We start from the raw sequence: 20,759 nt of genomic DNA, 5'->3' as shown, positions 1-20,759 counted from the left end.
TCACCCCAACGTTCCACCTCCAAATTGCTTCTGCCCAGGCAAATGGCAGAGCATCTGCCCCTAGGTGCTCCAGACAAAGAAGCAAGGGCACTCATGCCTATTCCCACCACTCCATACCGATCCTGGCTGTTCTATCAGCACTCTCTCCAAGAGGCTCCTTTGTCCAGTAGTCCACCTATGCCCCACATCAACTTCCTAACCGTCTCCTTACACCGTCTGCCACCACACTGACATATACATTCATGCCCACTGGGGGTTATGACCTTTTAAAACCACGACCTTGTCACTGTGAGTGAAGCACTGCAGTCCATGCCACCCTGTACTCTGCCCATGTGTTTGCACCCTGACCCTGCCTGATCTCACCCTTATCTCAACTTCTCTGTAGAGTCTCCACCCCTTCCTTGTCCTTTTGGTCACCGGGATCTCAGTGGAACTGTCCCTCCCCTGGAATCCCAGCGGAACTCCAGGGAGTTTCAGCAACACAGGAATTATGTACCAGGCTTTCCTAAGGAGAAGGAGATGGGCCTCAGAGAGACAGTTCCTGGCGGGGACAGTCTGGTGAGACAGTAAGTCACAAGGAGCACAATCCACACAAGCCCAAAGAAGAAGAGCACAATCTGGGCTCAAACTCCCCCTCCAGCACCGTGATGGATTAATATTAATTATCAACTTGACAGAAACTAAAATCACCCAGGAGTCCAACTGCTGAGCAAGTCTGTAAGGAAGTCTCTAGGTTGGATTAGCTGAGGTGAAAAGGCACACGCCTGAATCTGGGTGCCACCATTCCGTAAGCTGAGTCCTGGACTGAAAAAGGACAGAGGGAGTTGACACCAGCAGTCATCTCTCCTTGTTTCTTGACTTCAGAACGCGTGGCCAGCTGCCCCACATTCCACTGCCATGCTTTTCCCTACTGCGATGGACGGTATACTCAAACTGCAAACCAAGATAAACCTTTCCTTTTGGCCAGGTATGGGGTAACAGCAACACAAAAAGCAGCTAATACAGGACCTGCTAGCTGTGTGACCACCCACCTTCATCGAAACCTTGCTGAACCTCAGATATGGTGTATAAAACAGAAAACTCCCACCTTCCCAGCTCAAGCTGTACACAGAGCAATGGCAGGGTCTTGGGGCCTGGTGGGCAGCAGGGACAGTAAAAGGTGCAGGTCCCTCTGGGTAGGAAAGGGTTGTGAGAGACGGGAGACGGGTGGTTAAAACCAGTGCCAGATGCCTACAGGCTAGGCAGGAACTCAGCCCAAGGCCTGCAGTTTCACACCTCGCAGGGCAGCCAAGCCCAGGCTGGTCTCCTCTGCCTTTACTCTAACATTCCAAGTTGGGGGACCCTAGAGATTTGAGGTCCTACCTCTAGATCTCAGACATAACTGTGAAAATGGTTATTATACACGTGGTTACTTAAGATGATGAGGTCAGACTGGAGTAGAGTGGGCACCTGACCCTGACCGCAGTGTCCTTGTAAAAAGGGGACATTTGGTCTAACCATGCAGGAGGATGCTAATATAAAGAGGCACAGTAGAGCTGGAGATGCAGCTCAGCTAGCAGAGTGTTTGTTTAGTATGCACAGAGCCCTAGTAATGATCCCCAGCATAACATAAGGCAGCCACTTAGAGCACCCTGTCATCCCAATCCTCAGAAGGCAGAAGGATCAGAGTTCAAGATCATCCTCAGCTCCAGTGAGTAGAGGCCAGCCGGGGCCACACGGAGACAGAAGGAGAAGGCGATGGCCATCTCTAAGTCAAGGATGTGACAGATGTGCTCCTAGTACCTTCAGAAGCAGAGTGGCCCTCATGGCGTCTTGACTTCATCAGACTTTTGCATTACTGAACTAAGACAATGAATTGCTATGTGGCTCCTGGGTGATTTGTTAGGATTCTTTGCCCAAGGACACTATAAAATAAGGACCTTATAGGAAAACCTCTATGCTGAGGTGGCTTTTAGGAGGTTTCCCGTCCCCTTCAGCCTGCCAGGATTCCAGGCCAGAATCCACAGCTTAGTTTTTGGAGGCGGTAACTGTGATGCTCAGAGAAGGGACGTGTGCTACCCAAGGTTGCACAGCCTATGGGTGGTAGAGCCCAGACCGGGCCCAGAACTCCAGATTCCGTGGTCAAAACCTCAGGCTTCCGAGATATAGATCTCCCAGCACTGTTAGTGAGATTTCATGACTTCTTGCAGTCAGCTGTGGCAGGTCCAGATAGAGAGGGCAGAGACTTCTGCCCCCACTTCTAAGGCCTTGGGAATGCTCCTAACGCTGGCCCAGCTCCGACCTGCACCAGCAGCTCTACACCTGTGCGTGGTGTGTGTATGTGCACGTGCACACGCACACGTGTGTGTACACTTGCTGGTTCCTCTTTAATCCAATTCAGACCCTCTGGGCCAGAAAGCAGTGATTTTGCGGCAGCACCCCTGACCTATTTCCTTCTTTCATGTGATTTTTTGTTTTGTTTTGTTTTTTGAGACAGGGTTTCTCTGTGTAACAGCCCTGGCTGTCCTGGAACTCACTCTGTAGACCAGGCTGGTGGTGAACTCACAGAGATTCACCTGCCTCTGCCTCCCAAGTGCTGGGACTAAAGGTGTGCGCCATAACCGCCTGACCTTTCATCTGTTTTTAAAAATGGTCTCTTCCTTCAAAACTGAGCACACACAGCCAGATGTGGGGCCTCATGCCTATAATCCTAGCACGGAGGATGCTAGGCTGAGACAGGATCGCCATGAATCTGGAGCCAGGCTCCTAGAGTAAAACTGTCTTTTTAAAAAGGCAACCAAGCAAACAAACAAACAAAAAATAGCTGAAGTTCTATGAACTAAAATTCTGCTTCACAGCCAGGCAGTGGTGGGACTCACCTTTAATCTTAGCACTTGGAGGCAGAGGCAGGTGGATCTCTGAGTTTGAGGCCAGCCTGGTCTACAGAGCGAGTGCCAGGACAGCCAGAGCTGTTACACAGAGAAATCCAGTCTCAAAAAACCAAAATAAGCCGGGCAGTGGTGGCGCACGCCTTTAATCCCAGCACTCGGGAGGCAGAGCCAGGCGGATCTCTGTGAGTTCGAGGCCAGCCTGGGCTACAGAGTGAGTTCCAGGAAAGGCGCAAAGCTACACAGAAAACAAAAAACAAAAAACAAACAAACAAAAAAAAAAAAAAACCAAAATAAATAAATAAATAAAATCCTGCTTCACTTAGCTGAATGGGTTTCTATTTCTCTTTTTTCCCCTCCAGCAGTGGGGATTGAACCTAGAGCAGTGGTTCTCGGCCTTTCACACCAGCCCCCTAAGACCATCAGAACACAAATATTTACATCAAGATTCATAACAGTAGCAAAATTACAGTTTTGAAGTAGCAATGAAAATAATTTTATGGTTGGGGGTCACCACAACATGAGGAGCTGTGTTAAAGAGTCACAGCGTTCGGAAGCTTGAGAACCACTGACCTAGAGCTCGTGCATTCTGGGTAAGGGCTCTACCACCGAACTACCCTCCATCTTAAACAGGATTCTAAGTTCCAGGCCAGGCAGGGTTGCATAATAGAGACCCTGTCCCAAAAAGTGGAGGGTCTGCAAGTGAAGCTGGAGCTTGGTGGAACGTTCGTCTAGATGCACAAAGACCTGAGTTCAACCCCTCGCACTCCATAAACCTACCATGATGGCATTTATTTAAAATCATAACATTTGGGAGATGTGAGGCTAGAGAATCAGTTCAAGGTCATCCCCAGCTACATATATTATGGGGCTCACTCAACATCGTACTCATCCATCAGAAGCATGGCATGCACCCCCCCCCCTCACACACACAGACACACACACACCAGTAGAACTTTCAGGTTTTGCTCTGCATTTAGGGTTTCTCTGACTGCTAGGAGAGCATCTTTTCATGGTGACTGACCACATGAGTTTCTTTTTCTTGTCTCTCTCGTCCTATTTTTTGCCTGCTTTTCTCTTGGGTTTTTCAAACCTATTTCTTAACAACTTGCAGGAGCTCTCTGCAGAAGGGTGCATGTTAGCTGCTTATCCAGTACATGCACACTGTGTGATGGGAGATGTAATTATACTGATAGGCTTGTAACAGATTAGAACATGTGAACACTACCACCAGTCATCTGCCAGACAAGAGTGGAATTTGTCGGGGGAAGGGAGAGGCATTCTCTCCACTAACACCCAGAACAACCACAGACACAGGCGAGGGCCATCAAGGTACACTAATGCCACGGAGGAAGGACCGTATACAGTTTGTTCCCAGGGTGTGGATGTATCTCCCTACAACCTAGCTTATGAACATAGGACAGGAGATAAGCTCTTGGCATGGAAATCTGGTTGCTACTGCTCTACTGCCTCAAATGTTCTACCATGATGATCAAGTAAGTAGCCTAAGCCATTTTTTAAAACTTCTCCATACCTCAGTTTCCCCACCTGAAAAGTGGAATCAATAATACCTTGTAAGCATGGTCCAAAACTTACACTGTTAGGAGAAGAACAGGTGTGTGAGGCAGAGAAGTGCCGGACCGAGTCCCTCTCTCCCTGCGTTTCTACCTGAGATGGAAGAGCTGGTCCTGCAGCCCCAGCTCAGAATGCTGCAGCTCCTCAGCACCCACAGCAAGAGCTGTCAATCTTGTGACATATGCAGCACAAACACAGGAAGAGCTGGAGTGAGGGGCGGCACGTTTGCGTGGTTTAAAAACACACTACGGCAGCAATTTTCATAATAAAATCACTACTCCAGTGAAACTGCGTCTGGCAGTGCTTGTCAAGGTGGCAGGGTACTGCTGCACCCAACAGCATCTGCTCAACCACCCTTGCCCCAGGCCACTAGGCAGCACCCATTTCCAGCCAGAATCTTGTGCACTCAGGATTCTGCTAAAACAAGAGACTTTGCTTTCTGAAAGCACAGTTCTTCTTTGATGCTAGCTTACACACACACACACACACACACACACACACACACACACACACGCCCGTCTCCCACTTAGAACAATGGGAGAGTTCTCACATACTCACACCCCAGCCTGGGTACCTGGCCTAGCACTTGCATTCTAGCTTGTCACAGAAGCAGACTGTTGTTGATCAAGTTTGGGGCACCTTGAAAGAAAAGGCTGTGGCACTGTTGTCCCCAGGTTCAGATCGCACCTCTGCCAGTCCTCAGTTTCCCCCTCCCCATGGTACCCTCCTCCTGGACTGTACCAGTCCACCCTGGCTTCCCAGACAGAAAGAGATGCGGCAGGCAGAGTACCAGGAAGTGATCCTCTGCCAAGCTTCCTGCGATACTGTCCCCACCCTCCTGAACTTGGCCTATCTAGGCCCTCCTCTGAGGAACAGTCCAGTCTTTCTCCTTACCCCACTCCAAGCACCATCAAGGTCTATTGCTCAAAGTCCATGGAATATATCCCTGTCAGCAGGCCTAAGTCACTGAGAAGGAGGTCCCACAGCTCAGAGAAAGGAAGACACACACACTTGAGATGGCCCCATGCTGTCCTCAGAGGCATCTGGTCCTGCCTAAGATGGACCACAGCTCCTGGGCTAGTAAAAACCTCATGAATGGACAGGCACGGTGGCGCACACCTTTAATCCCTGTACTCAGGAGGCAGAGGCAGGTAGAGCTCTGTGAGTTCGAAGCCAGCCTGGTCTACAGAGTGAGTTCCAGGTCAGCCAGGGCTACACAGAGAAACCTTGTCTCAAAAACAAAAAAAACAACAAAAAAACAAAAAAACAAAAACAAAAAAAAAAACTACAACCAATCAACCAAATAAACAAAAAACCCAACCTTATGACTGGCTGCCCTGGCACTCTTACCACAGAGAGGGCATGAGTCAGAAGACCCACTGCCTCAGCAGAGCACATTCGCCACCACAAATGGCCTCTCTTGACACCAGCTCAGAGAGAACAAGCCCTTGACCTGGTAGCATAGACATTGGATGCTCTGGCTGCAGCTGGTCCTGGAGAGGTCCACGGGCAGCCTGCTCCACCACGCCAGAACAGCCCTGGCCCCGATCCAGAAGGCCTCTCCTCAGCTGTGCCAGTGGAGCAGGCTCAGGAGATAGAGGCTTTTCTGACCCAACATGGAATCAGAAAGGTTCCTTGGAGGGTCAAGCACCTACCACAGCGGGCAGTATACTAGGATCCTAGGCGGGGAACCTGGGAACGGCCTGGACAGCTCTGTCACAGGCACAAGGCTCAGGCTCCATCAGACACAAGCATACGACACATGCCAGCTAGGGATGACAAGTCACTGGAAATGATCAGAGTAGGCAAGGTTGTGTATTTGAGGGGAGGGTCAAAGGTGGACAAGGTCAATCAGGCTGGTGAGGGGCTGCCAGAAGAAGCAAAGGTGTGTGGGACCTACAGTGAGCAGGTTGTGCTGGGCAATGTGTTAATACGAGTTCAGGACAGCATTTCCCCCAGACTGTAACAAAGCTAGGAAGAACCGGCTTTTCACTGATGGCTACTTCAGGTCATTATGACAGGCAGGGCAGAAAGAACTGACTCCCAAAGTTGTTCACATATTTCTGCATGCATGCACACTGTGGCACATGGTAAGTAAATGCAAAACCCCAAACTTCTGGATATAATGCAATGAATTTCTGCATGCATGCACACCGTGGCACATGATAAGTAAATGCAAAACCCCCAAACTTCTGGATATACTGCAATGCTTTTAAATGGATGTATTTGTCATCAGTCACCTTGGTGAGTGCTCAATAAATAAATATTTATTAGCTGGAGAATGATTAGTTAGCATCTGCTTGTAAAGCCCTTGCAAAGGTGAGACAGGGAGGCTGGGTGGGCTGTGTGTCTGAGGTCAGCTAGGGCTAGAGACGGAGACCCTGTGTTGTCCTCCCAACAAAAAGTAAGTTAAGTAAAAATAGTTGTTAGGAGCTAGAGAGAGAGCAAGAGCATTTGCTGCTCTTGCAGAAGACCCGATTTAGTTCCCAATACTCACATGGGGCAGCTCACAACTATCTGTAATTCCAGGGAATTCAACGCCCTCTTCTGGCCTCCAAGAACACTTGCACACTGATGTACATCCATTTACATCTACTCAAGCCTACACATATACACACAAAATAAAAGATAAATCTTTTTTTTTTTTTTTTTTTTTTTTTTTAAAGATTTATTTATTTATTGTGTATACAGTGTTCTGCCTGCATGTATGCCTGCACGCCAGAAGAGGGTACCAGATCTCAATACAGGTGGTTGTGAGCCACCATGTGGTTGCTGGGAATTGAACTCAGGTCCTCTGGAAGAGCAGTCAGTGCACTTAACCCCTGAGCCATCTCTCCAGCCCAAAAGATAAATCTTTAAAACTGAAAAAGAAATTAGTTGAACGACTAAATAAAAAATGGGCATTTATAGAAAGGGTATATTTATTTTTGTACAGGGCACACACAGAGACTGAAGGAGTCATCCTAGGCACAGAGTACACACAGAGACTGAAGGAATCCTCCTAGGCACAGAGTACACACAGAGACTGAAGGAATCCTCCTAGACACAGAGTACACACAGAGACTGAAGGAATCCTCCTAGGCACAGGGCACACACAGACTGAAGGAATCCTCCTAGGCACAGGGCACACACACAGAGACTGAAGGACTCATCCTAGGCACAGAGTACACACACAGACCTAAGGAGTCCTCCTAGGCACAGGGCATACACAGAGACTGAAGGAATCCTTCCTAGGCACAGGGCACACACAGAGACTGAAGGAATCCTCCTAGGCACAGGACACAGAGACTGAAGGAATCCTCCTAGGCACAGGGCACACACACACAGACTGAAGGAGTCTTCCTAGGCACAGGGCACACACACAGAGACTAAAGGAATACTCCTAGGCACAGGGCACACACACACACAGACTGAAGGAGTCATCCTAGGCACAGGGCACACACACACACAGACTGAAGGAGTCATCCTAGGCACAGGGCACACACAGAGACTGAAGGAATCCTCCTAGGCACAGGGCACACACAGAGACTGAAGGAGTCATCCTAGGCACAGGGCACACACAGAGACTGAAGGAGTCATCCTAGGCACAGGGCACACACAGAGACTGAAGGAGTCATCCTAGGCACAGGGCACACACAGAGACTGAAGGAATCCTCCTAGGCACCGGGCACACACACAGAGACTGAAGCAGCAAACTCAGGTCCTTTAGGCCTGTGCAACAAGTGCTTTTATACACTGAGCCATCTCACCAGCCCTAGAACATGGTTCTTAACTCTATTACAGACTTTGACTATTTCTTTCAACATAGAAAGTCGAGAAGAAACTTGAGACAAGAACCAAGCAGCAGGACTTTGAATCATGGAAAGCAGACAAATCTCCACAAGTCTCTTCAGAATAAAGACTAGACCATAGGGTAGTTAGGGTGTTAACAGAAAACATCTTCCAAACAAGAGTGACACTTGCTGTCCCACAAATGCTGTGCCTAGGAGGCTGGCAGGAACACCGAGGGGTCTACATTCCCCTCACCCTCCTCCATCTTGGCTTTTAGTCTCAGGGTTGGCTTTGATCCCACTCCCAAGCTGGGTCTGGGTGCACATTCTACTGCAACATCAAGTTAAAAAGCAAGAGACAGGGCTGTGGGTGGTACCCCAACTGCCATAAGAGGGGAGCTGAGAGAAAGAAAAGGTAACACTGTCCAATAAAGCACCACCGTGGTCAGGGACAGGGCCTCAGACACAGCAGGGGCCACTCTGTCAGCCCTGCTTAGAGCACACTGGCCGAAGTGCTGACAAGAAAATCCGCTGTGGGGTGGAGGGGCTGACTCCCGGAAAACAGAAACCAACAATTAAGAAAAAAATCAATAGTAAGAGAGATTAAACCTACTTTAAGCCTGAACAGATACAGGAATAACGAACCAAAGGAACCTGCACAAGGAGCAGAATTCAATCAATGGGAATGAATGACTCTGTGTGTGTGCGCGTGTGCATGTGCGTGTGTGTAATCAAATAAGAATGAATGACTGTGTGTGTGCGTGTGTGTGATTTTGTGTGTGTATGTGCATGTGTGTATGGTTTTGTGTGTGTGTGTGTGTGTGTGTGTGTGTGTGTGTGTGTGTGTTGCCAGCCAGGACTCTGATAAGCAAGTATTCTACCCTCAGCCCAACAAACCTTTAATGATTCTCACTAATAAAATCAATCAAATAGCAAAACAAATAAGCTATAATCAAAGAAATACAGGTGGAAACAGGGAAAGCCTATTTGGTGTTTTGGTTTTTTTTCTCGTCTGCCAGGGAAGCAGGCAGGGAAAAAGCTATCTCCACCCCTGGGAGTCAGAACGGTGGCAGAAGTCCTAAAAAATGTGCAAACTCTGTATCTTACCATCGTCATCTGGGAAATCATCCAAAGGAAATGATCAGACAAATGTACAACTAGGTAATAAACAGTGTGCCCTTACCGTAAATAGGATTCTGCGCTGCCTTCTGGAATAATGACTACCATCAACATGGGCTGGCTCCATACCAGGCACCAGCCTAGCTCATGTAAGATCCTGCTATCCTAAGCACACCAAGACTAAGACATGTCAAATGTGTAAACTGAGGCACAGAAACTCTCCTTCCTCCCACAGGCTCTATTCCCCCTGTAGGCTCTCAGGTGAGACATCTTAGAAGCCTCAAGAGAGAAGGATCTGTGCTGAGCTTGGAGTCCTCCTCAGTCCCCTAGTTGGCAGCTGGGCCCCCTGGCCCAAGAGCCAAGTCTGAGATGGTTCCAAATACTGTAACTGCAGTTGTTAGGTGGCCACAACTGAAATATGACTCTGGAAAGATAGGCATGGCGCCATGGCGTAAATTATCTGAACTGTCCTAGCCAGGCAGAGGCAGAGTACGGACAAGGACCCAGTAGCCTCACTGCCTGTCCAGGGGGCTGCCAATGAACAAAGGAGTCTTGCTGTCCTCGAGGAGCCGAACCTCTGGCTCCTCTTCTCCCCCTGCAGCATCTGCCACAAAACAAAACAAAAAAGTCAAGTGCGGGGTGGGGTGAGACTGGCTGAGAGATGCTCAGTGGTTAGGAGCACTTGTTCTTGCAGAGGACTGGGGTTCAGTTCCTAGAACCCACATGACAACTCAGAACTGTCCATAACTCCAATTCCACTGGTACCAGGCATGCACACATTGTGCACACTCATACTTGTAGGCAAAACACTCATGCATATAAAATAAAAAAAAATTTTTTTTCAGTTTTTCAAGACAGGGTTTCTCTGTGTAGCTCTGGCTGTCCTGGAACTTGCTTTGTAGACCAGGCTGTCCTCGAACTCACAGAGTTCCATCTGCTTCTGTCTCCCAAGTGCTGGGATTGAAGGCATGCACCACCACTGCCCAGCTAATAAATCTTTTTTTTAAAGTGTAAAGCCCACATGAAGTTGCGAACCTAAAATCCCAACACCGGGGGAGGAAAAGGCAGAAGAAGCAGCAGTTCAAGGTCATCCTCCGTCACACAGCAAGTTCTAGGCCAGCTAGGACCACACTGAGTCTCAAACAAAGAAACAAAATGTAAGGACCTGAATTCAGTCCCTAGCACCCACATAGAAAAGCTGGGCATGGTGACATGTGCCTGTCATCACAGCACTGGGGAGAGAGACATAGACAGGAGAATCCCTGGGACTTGACGGCCAGCCAGTTTAGCTGAATCAGCGAGGCAGGTTCAGTGAGAGACCTTGTCTCAAAAATAAGTTGGAGAACAACCGAGGAAGACATCAGCGCTGACCTCCTTCCTCCACGAGTGCACACACTCACACGAGTGCACACACACTCACATGCACAAAACCAAACTCCAAAATTCTACCTTTACTATAAAAACCAGCAATACAAAAATCCACCAAAGAGCCACAGAGGGAAAGAGCCTAAAAAGAAACATGACAGATGCTCCTGACAGGAACTTCCAGGTAGGAAGGCAGGACAGTATGGTTAAACTTCCTTTGCTATATATGAGTTGGTTATAACAAATACATACTTATTTTTAACACATAGGCATGCATTAAATGAGGTTTTTAGTGCTGGGCAGTGGTAGCCTAAGCCTTTGATCACAGCATTTGGGAGGCAGAGGCAGGCAGATCTCAGAGTTGGAGGCCAGCCTGGTCTACATAGTGAGTTCCTTGACAGCCAGGGCTACATAGAGAAACCTCAAAAAAAAAAAATAGAGAAAGATTTTTGTGTATGTATTTTAGTTGTGCTGGATAGTTTTTCTGTGAACAACCTAAAGTCATCTGAGGATCAGAACCCATTGATAAAATGCCCCATCAGACTGGCCTGGGGCAAGCATGTGGTACATTTTCTTGAGTTATCAATCAATTGATGTGGGAGGGCACAGCGCATTGTAGGCGGTGCCAACCCCAGGCAGATGGTCCTGGGAGGTATAAGAAAGATAGCTGGAACGAGTGGCGTAGTGTATACCTTTCATCCCAGCACTTGGGAGGCAGAGGCGGGCAAATTTCTGAGTTCAAGGCCAGCCTGGTCTACAGAGTGAGTTCCAGGACAGCCAAGGATACAGAGAAACCTTGTCTCGAAAACAAAAATAACATCAAAAAAGAAAAAAGGAAAGGTAGCTAAATGGAAGCCTGGAGGGCAAGCCGGTAAACAGCATTCCCCCTTGGGAAACTGCAGACTTCCCTTCCAGATGGAATAGAAGCTGTAAGACGAAATGAACCCTTTCTTCCCCAAGTTGCTTTTGGTTATGGTGTTTATCACAACAACCGAAAGCTAACTGAAGCAGTCTGCATGTGCATATCTGTACCACATACATGCCCGATGCCTATGAGGGTCAGATCCCCTGGAACTACAGCCACAGGTGGCTGTGTACTGTGATGCAGAGGCTGGGAACTTAACCCAGTTCCTCTAAAAGAATGCTAAGTGTCCTCAACCGCTGAGCCATTTCTTCAGCCCTTCAGATGAGGCTGATTCTATTTATTTACTTTGAGATAAGGTCTCACTATGAAGCTTTGGCTGGCTGGAACTTCCTACATAGACCAGGCTGGCCTCAAACTCACAGAGATCCACCTGCCTCTGCCTCCCAAGTGCTGGGATTAAAGGTGTGCACAACTATGATGGCAAAAAACGAGGGTTTTCTGTTGTTCTTTTTCAAGACAGGATTTCTCTGTGTAGCCCTGGCTGTCCTAGAACTCACTCAGTAGACCAGGCTGGCTTCAAACTCACAGATATCTACCTGCCTCTGCCTCCCCAGTGCTGGGACTAAAAGCCTGCACCACCACCACCACCACCCGCTGAGATTTTTTTATTTTAATTTTATGTGCATTGGTGTTTTGCCATGGGTGTTGGGTCCCCTGGAACTAGAGTTGTGAGCTGCCATGTGGGTGCTAGGAATAGAACCCAGGTCCTCTGGAAGAGCAGTCAGTGCTCTTAACCGCTGAGCCATCTCTCCAGCCCCTACTGAGTTTTTTTTTTTTTAAAGAACATATTCTATAACGCCTCTGGGGTAAGCATCTCTTCATTTATGCTATATCCACACTTAGCTGTTTCAGTTGGGGGATTCTAGATATCCAGAAAAAAATTACACAGGGTTGGCGGGGTTGGCAGAGAGATGGCTCAGCGGTTAAGAGCACTGACTGCTCTTCCAGAGGAGCCTGGTTCAATTCCCAGCACCCACAGGACAGCTCACAACTGTCTGTAACTCCAGTTCCAGGGGATCTGGCACTCTTACAGGCAAAACACCAATGCACATAAAAATAAAAAAATCTTAAAAAAAAAAAAAAAAGAAAGAAATCACACCAGGGAAGAAGAGGCCTGAGTCGCTGTAAACTATAGTCTACAAGTTTCTCAACTCCAGGGCAGTTTGAATCTCAAAAACTTCCCTTGGAGCCATCTATGTGGGCCAACCACGTGCCCACCCGACCAAACCTTCTCTAGTTCACCCAAGTGAGGAGCAGGAACACCAGGCCAAGGCCCTGGCCCTGTGGCTCATTCTGGGGCCTCAGGGAGGCTATTCTAAGTCCCAGGCCATTTCATGTGCAAAATGGAAAGGACATTTTGAAAAACGAGGGGAACTTTCGGGACCCAGGTACACAACACACCTGTCCCATCTGCCTGCTCACCTTCCCATCCCACCTCCACCCCAGGGCCGGGTCCACTTGACAAGGGAGCAGCTCCCTGTCCTGGGCACACACTAGGAGACGGGAGGCAGCAGCAGGGCCAATCACCAGAATTAAGCTCCATTCATTTACCGGGCAGAGAATGTGGCAATACAGGCTGACATGCTGGCAATGAGGAACGGGAAGGCGTTCGTTTCCCCAAGTCCCCATGGCCCGAGTGATACCCGGATGACAAGGTCAGAGCCCCCCTGCCCCTGTGCAGACATGACACTCGCCAGGACTGGACAGCTGCCAAGGACTCAGAGGCAAATGCACACGTGGTGAGGGACCCACTCTCACGCAGGCCACTCCACACTCTGGCCTGAACCCTCCCAGGCCACCGTGTCCTACAGAGGAGGCACCAGCTCTCATGGTTTCTTGAGATATCGGAAGATGGAAATAAATAAATATAGGAAAAAGCATTCAAAATTCCTTTCCCCCTGGGCGGTGGTGGTGCGCACCTTTGATCCCAGCACTCAGGAGGCGGAGGCAGGCGGATCTCTGTGAGTTCGAGGTCAGCCTGGTCTACAGAGTGAGTTCCAGGACAGCCAGGACTGTTACACAGAGAAAACTTGTCTTGAAAAACAAAACAAAACAACAACAACAAAAGTAAAAAAAAAATTCCTTTCTCAGCTAACACAGACACCCACAACTGGGCAATGATAGATCACTCAGCTCCACGTGGGATGTTTTTATCAAACCCCTTCCTTCAAAGCTCAGGGAGCTATGTAGACTGACTGTGTGAGCTAGAGGCGACAGATGACTCCAAGCAAACAGTGTCTCCAGACCCAGCAGGACTGACGCACATAAGAACTCACAGAGACTGTGAGAGTGTACACGTGACCTGCACCGGTTCAAGGAATATGGGGTCCCAGTGCTGAGAGGAAGTGGACACAGGCTCCTACCCCCAACCAAGAAGACATCCCCTGGAGAAGGAAAAATCAGTTTTCTCCAATGGAGTACATTAGCAACACTTCAAGGCAGGCCCCATCCATGCTCAGGAGTAATTGGCCAACACAAAACAAACTCAATGGTGTTTTTGTAGACTTTTTGCCTCGTTTTGTTTGGGATTTTTTTCTTTTTTCTTATTGATCTTTTACTTGTATACTTTAGTTTCTGTTTTTGTAGGGTTGTGTGTGTGTGTGTGTGTGTGTGTGTGTGTGTGTGTATGTATGTGTGTGTGTGTGTGTGTGTATGTATGTGTGTGTGTGTGTGTGTGTGTTTCTTTTTTATAGAAGAGTGAAAAGAGTGGGCAGAGGTAGGAAGGACCTGGAACTGGAGAAGGGGTAAAAACATGATCAAAATATATCGTGTGGAAAAAAGTTTTTCCAATTAAAAAAAATTTCCTTCCCTACTGTCCTGCCCACTTCACCCGTCTGTCCCCTATGGACACAGAGGCTAGCCACAGAGAACAACTTGCTATAGAACCTCGACACTACATACATGTTCTCAGACCACCCCAACATAATCCCATCCCCCTGGGTGGGAAACCCTGCCAACCACAGGCCCAGCTCCCACTTGAGGAGAGAGGGTAGCAGGAAGGGAGGATGGATGGAGGTGGGACTTCGGGGGCGAGGCCGCCTCCCCGATGAGGAAGGCTTCAACAGGCACCGACCCTGCAGCCAATGGAGTGAAGGAGCCTGAGAGCAGCCTCCACCTGTCCCTTCCAGCCCTGAAGCAGACAGATCTCCCAGCTTTACCCTGCTTGCAGAAAACCCAGCTTCATGGCTGCCACCCCGGAACCCTCTGCCGTCTCCTGGCCCGTGAACCATCCCCGGGGCAGCTGGGCCCAGCCCTTACTGCGTCTCCTCTTCCTTCCTGACCTTTGTTCTCCAGTGTTCTGAGGTCCAGATGCAAGTGGGCCACCCAGTAGGAGTTAGAGAGATGAATTGGGAACAAATACACGTTTTGCAGCACCCCACAGGGGTATCCTCTTTTTCAGAATTCCTAGAACCCTGTGTGGAAAGTCCTACATTCCCCACTAAAATAGCTAACTAGGATTACAGAGTGACAGATGTAGGTTCCAGCCCATTCCTGACCTCTGGGGAAAGCCTAGCTTGGGCATTTCACAAGGCAGCAGATCCTGTGTTGAGAATCCTGGCCAGGTGGAGACTACCCAGAATAATCAGTAAAGTTAGGAGCTCAGGAGCTTCCCGTGTCTAAGTGGAACTAGCTTCCATGTCCTTTCCTTATGGCAGGGATATGTTAAGAGAAACTGCAGGACAATGGGAAAATGCAGTCATAACACGCAAGGCGAGTCAGGCAGGGGCTGTGGCTGGAACCCTCTTCCTGCTTCCTCTGGGCTTTCCCAATGCACCTGGCCCCTTCTCTGTCTAGCAGAGGCTTGAAGCAAACAGGAAGAAACCCGTCTCTCTTCCTCCCAGTTCCCTTGGGATATCACTTAAGCCACTGTCTGGGTAGGAAGGAAGGCAGAGCGGGAACTGCATGAATGAGGACAATCTAAGGAGATGACAGGAATGTTCCAAGGAACCTCTCAAGAAACACAAACCCCAGGGAAAACAGACGGGGTTTCATGCAGCAGACAAAGCTGGGTTCCCGCGTACACAATAGTAGCCATATGGCGCACACACACATAGGCCCTGTCCACTTCCAGGCCCAGAGCCCAAACGGGAAACTGAGCTGGGCTGCAGGCCCTGCTGCCCCATCCCCCGCAGACACACACCTGCTCAAGGGTGCCTTCCTAAACCACTGGAGCTGCTTCTCCCAATACCTTCTCTGGGTTCCTGGATGGCTAGGTCTAGTGTCTCTCTGCCCCACTCACGGCCATCAACTGAAGCCCTGGTATCCCTGCATTCTTCTTTCTAGGACACAGCCAGGAGACTGTGAGAGTTGAGGGAACTCTTCCCTGGGAGAGTATGCTGATCACAAGCCAGGTGCCAGGCTGGGTTAGCCTTGCTCCCTCCCTTCTCTGAGCCTCAGTTTCTCACTGGCAAGGCTGAATGGCTCAGAGGGCCTGCATGCAGTTATCTTCCAGGCTCCTGGTGGGTGCTTCTTTCCTTCCCTGGGGCCTAGTGATAGGCAGGTGTTTTCTCTTGACTAGGAAAGGAATGTTGATGTTTGAAATGGTTCTGGCAGTCACCTTCTGATAAGACAAATGAGCCCTTCACCAAAGATTAACTGAAGCAGGGGAAATGTCAGCCCTTTGCACGAGGAAGCTCAATCCCTTGAAGCACAGGCTCCTGGGAGCTGTTTATGTAACAGCCTAGGTCTGCTGGGCTGAGGGGCTCAGTCCAAACAGAAAGAGCAAGGGCCGCCCAACATGCTACTACCGCCCTACTCTGGGCAAGGTGGGAACACTGCCTAACAGGACAGATCAATATGGTTAGGCAGATGGAGAATTCTACCACAGGAAGCATTACAGGGCTCAACACTGGAGAAGTAGTCTGGTTGGTTGGGTTTGGGCTTTTTTTTTTTTTTTTTTTTTTTTGTAGCCTGCCTACAGTGGAAAAGCTGGGGCGATAGAAGTGTGAAAGCCAGTAGGGTGGGGGTAAAAAAAAAAAAATGGGTTCCCAGGAGAGGCCTGGAAGGGGAAGGTGGAAAAAGATGCTAGGACACTTCTCCAGACAGCAAGGTAGCAGGGACAGGGAGGAGACAACAGAGCTGGGCACTGGTGTTTGGGGAGCAGCTGGGTCAGTCTGGTGACAATGATCATCGGCTGAGACTCAGGATTTCATGATGGTGATACAAAGCTTCCAAGCTAAGCAGATGGAATGGTAGGGTACTTCCAAACCACAATGGAGAAGTTAGTCTGGGGGAGGGCTCTGGGAGAGGAAATACTGCCTATCATGTGGAACTTAAGACAGAGATAAAAACCAAACCAAGTACTTCCCAGGACCATGACTTGCACAGAAGATGCCCAATCTGGTAATGTGAGCAAGGGTGACTTAGGTCACTAATAATACTAATAAACAGGAATTAGATGTGGGACCCACTCAGCCTGTCTTCTCCCTGCTCTGGAAAGTCTCTGGGACAGCTGATCCCCCAATACACACACACACACACACACACACACACACACACACACACATTCTCTCTCTCTCACACACACACATTCTCTCTCTCTCTCTCTCTCTCTCTCTCTCTCTCGCGCGCGCGCGCGCGCACACACACACACACACACACACATTCTCTCTCTCTCACACACACACATTCTCTCTCTCTCTCTCTCTCTCTCTCTCGCACACACACACACACACACACACACACACACACACACACACTGGTGGCTGTCCAGTAAGTTGCTTCATCCCCCAAAAAGGCAGGGGAAATAAAGGCAGGGGAAATAATCTTCGGAGTTCATACTTCCTCCAGGAATAGGGAAGCACAGAGAACAGTTTCTTCTAGCCTCACTCTCTCTGCATCTAAGAGAAAAATGGAATCTCTTCTGAAGACCCTGGGCTCACACAAATGCCACCTCCCAATCTCCAGCCACAGCAATGAATCAGGCCGTTTACTCAAATCCATGTTAATGAGATTTTTCTGTCACCTAATTAGTTCACAGTGAACTCTGCCTTGAGAGGGAGGAGAAGAAAGCAGACTGGGAAAAGATCAAAAGGAAGTCAGAAGGCAATGTTCCAACAAAAGGACCCAGATCTCAAGGGGGGCAGGGGGAGGCTCTACTCACAAAAGACTCAAGACTCATCAGCTATGGATACCTTAAAAAAGCAAACCAGGCATGTTCAAGTACAGAGGGCTCCAGAGCCTCACACAAGGTAAAGACGGGAACAGGATCCGAACTACAGGGCCCAAAGAGTGGGCATACCCTTCTCAACTCCATGTCAGCAGCAACTGGCCTTGGCTCTCCGAGCTGCACTGCCACTAAGGCAGAACCCACCTCCTGCTGGTGGGCGTCCCCCTTCAAGCAGAGTTGGAAAGGGAAGCAGATGGACCAGGGCGAGGCCCATCTGTCCAAGCTAGCTAGAAGGTCAACGCTGCCACTGGGGTGCCTGTTGCTACTGCCAGCCGGCCTCCACTACACCAGAGGTCACGGGGCTTCTTGCCAGCAGTGTGCCCTCAATTAATGTGCCCCTCAGTGGCATGAGTTCAGGGCCCAAGTGCCCACAGGAAAGAGCATTGTTAGGAGCAGCGAATGCTCTGGGGTTTATAGTCCCTAGATCCAGGCCCGACCTCCCTGGAGGTCAGTCGGCATCCGGTAGCCCCACGTATGCCTCCGGGTTAAGCAGGCATGAATGTCCTAGGGGTTAGAGGTCACTGCCAGCGCGCAGAGGGACCATCCTGCGCCTCCCACGCGGCCACAGCTTCCCAGCCCTGCGCCAGGCCAGGCCCGCGCCCGCCCGGCCGCAGCAGCGTGGGGGTGGGTGTGCGTCGGGAGAGGGCGCCGCGGGGAGCGCCACCCTCCGAAGCCTGCGGGAACGGCCCAGGAAGGCTGCCATCCACTAACCCGAGGCTCTGATCCTCTACCCCTACTGCCCGGCAGGGCCAGGACAGTAGCTAAGATTATTTTCAAGCATCCGCCCCACCTTCACGACCCAACAAGGTCTTCCGTCGCGCCCATCGGGCCCGACCATGCCTGGCCAGATGTGGCCCCAAGGCCCTCCTGTCTTTGGCGACTCAGTGCATCAGTCTTTGGAGCGACACCACCTTCACATCCTGGGTCACGAAGAGCAGAAAAACGTGTCCACTAGCTCAAGACAGAACCCCCCTCCCCCTCCCCCAAAAAAGTGTTCCTGAATAAGACACGAAAAAACCTAGACCTGGGCTCTGCAGCGCGGATTAGCAAATCGCGAACCTCTGCTCCACAAGACTCCTGAGCGCCAGAGAGGGGCCGGGCCGGGCCGGGGCCGTGGAGTCCCCGGGCCAGCGCTGCAAAGGCCATCGCGCCCCAGATCCCGCAGCCCCCCGGCTCTGCTCACCCTCGATGGAGATGACGTGCTCCCGGATCTGGTTCTGCAGCGCCAAATCCTCGATGCGTTCGATCAGATCGTAGATGGCGTAGATGTTGGGGTGTACCGACTCAAAGCGCTGGATCTCGGCCCGGATAGCGGCCGAGTTAGAGAGCGCGAACTGTTGGGGGGGCCCGCCGGCCAGCTGCTGCGAGGGGCCGCCACCCCCGGCTCCGGGCCCCGCGCCGCCGAACTGCCCGCCGCCCCCCGCTCCACCGCCGCCGCCGCCGCCGCCCCCCGGCGCCGCCAGGCTCTGCTGCTGCTGAGGACTCTGGCCCCCGCCCGCCTGGAAGTTCATGGCTCCGGAGCAGCGGGGCCCGAAGCGGGCCCAGCCAGGGCCAGGGGCGGCGCGGCGGCGGCGGCGAGCGGGCGCGCGAGGCTGGAAGGACCCGAACTATGAAGCGCGCGGCGCCGGGCTAACGCATGAGGCCCGGAGCGGAGGCCAGAAGGCGCGGCCGCGCACGCTGGGGCCGCCGCCCGGCGTTTTACCGGCGCCGAGATCCCGCCGCCTCGGAGCTGCCTCCAGCGGCAACAACAACGGGACCGGGAGCGCGCGGCCCGGGCCCTCCCCCCGCGTCATGCGCACGCACCGCCGCCCCCGCCGGCTCCGGCACACGCAGCCGAGCCCCCCTCCCAGCCGCCCCCGCCCCTCCAGCGCGTCGCCCTGCGCCCCCGCCCCTCTCTCGCTCGCAAGCTCCGCAGCCTCCACCCCCAAGAGCCGCGCGTTGGCCGCGGCGTGCGGCCCCACCCACCCGCCTAGGCCCTTCCGCCGGCTCGCCCGTCCCCACCCTCGGCGCCTCGAGGGCCACCCGCCTGGGGACACGACCGCGCTGTCCCCACGTCCGGCCAGCTGTCGCTTTCATCTCTCTGCGCTGCTCTAGGCCGGTGTGGAATCCTTGGCCCACTCCGAACAGATCCCTGCGCCCGAGGGTGCTGATAAATGGGGCTGATTGGCAGAGAAGCTCGCCCAGGCCCAACGGCGCCACCCTCTTTTAGTGCGTGCGGCACCCGCACCTCTGTTCCCAGGCCTGGAGGTCAGCCCTAGGGGATCATGCTGTGGTTATCTTCCCTGGCTCTCCGCCTCCACTGCTGGCTGGGGCTCGGAGACAGGGACGGGTTCCCCCGCGCCTATTTGCAGTTCTCCCTGAGAGTTTTACCTGAGGGCCCCTGCAAACGACGCTTGAAACAATAGTGTCCCAATTCTTATCTCCCAATGACAGCCCTCTCCCAAAGACCATCCCGTGCCATATTGAGGAGGGTTCATTGGTTCATTACAGAAACTCACCAGAACCCACATGGGTCTCATAATTTTTCTTGTCCTACCCCCTTGTCTATCTTGTCCCCTACTGGGGCCAGAGAGCGCCCTTCAAGGTCCCAGTGCTAACCTGCAACCCCAACGCAGACCCCCAAAACCTCCAAGAGGTGGCATGTGCAAGTGCAAGGGAGTGACTCTGTGGAATAATTTACTAGAGTATGACGGATGTATACACCTGTTGTCCTAGCACAGGGGAGGCGGAGTAGGAAGATTGGGAGTTCAAGGACAGCCTGGGTTACATAGGGAATCCAAACAGCCGAATATGAGTACATGCCTGTAATCCCGGTACTAGGAAGGCAGAGTCTAGAAGATCACCAACCTGTCTCAAAAAGAAGAGCAACGCCAAGCAGTGGTGGCCCACACCTTTAATCCTAGCGGGACGGGGGTGGGGGGGGCGGGGGTGGGGGTTGAGGGGGTGGGGGGGTTGGGGGGAGCAGAGAC

General features: G+C 51.3%; 1 protein-coding gene across 4 annotated transcripts in view; it reads right to left on the bottom strand.

The window, feature by feature from the left end:
- Positions 1-19,301, bottom strand: part of Agap3 (ArfGAP with GTPase domain, ankyrin repeat and PH domain 3) — a 52,309-nt gene extending 33,008 nt beyond the window's left edge. For all 4 annotated transcript variants that reach the window (XM_059257722.1, XM_059257724.1, XM_059257728.1 and 1 more), the window contains exon 1: positions 18,974-19,301. In XM_059257722.1, the coding sequence (XP_059113705.1) occupies positions 18,974-19,301 (328 nt within the window). The remainder of the gene's footprint in view (positions 1-18,973) is intronic.
- Between the last annotated feature and the right edge of the window lie 1,458 nt (positions 19,302-20,759).

Source organism: Peromyscus eremicus, chromosome 3 (assembly GCF_949786415.1).
Source record: "Peromyscus eremicus chromosome 3, PerEre_H2_v1, whole genome shotgun sequence".
In the NCBI taxonomy this organism is placed as follows: domain Eukaryota; kingdom Metazoa; phylum Chordata; class Mammalia; order Rodentia; family Cricetidae; genus Peromyscus; species Peromyscus eremicus.
This window is presented reverse-complemented; position numbering and strand designations above follow the sequence as displayed.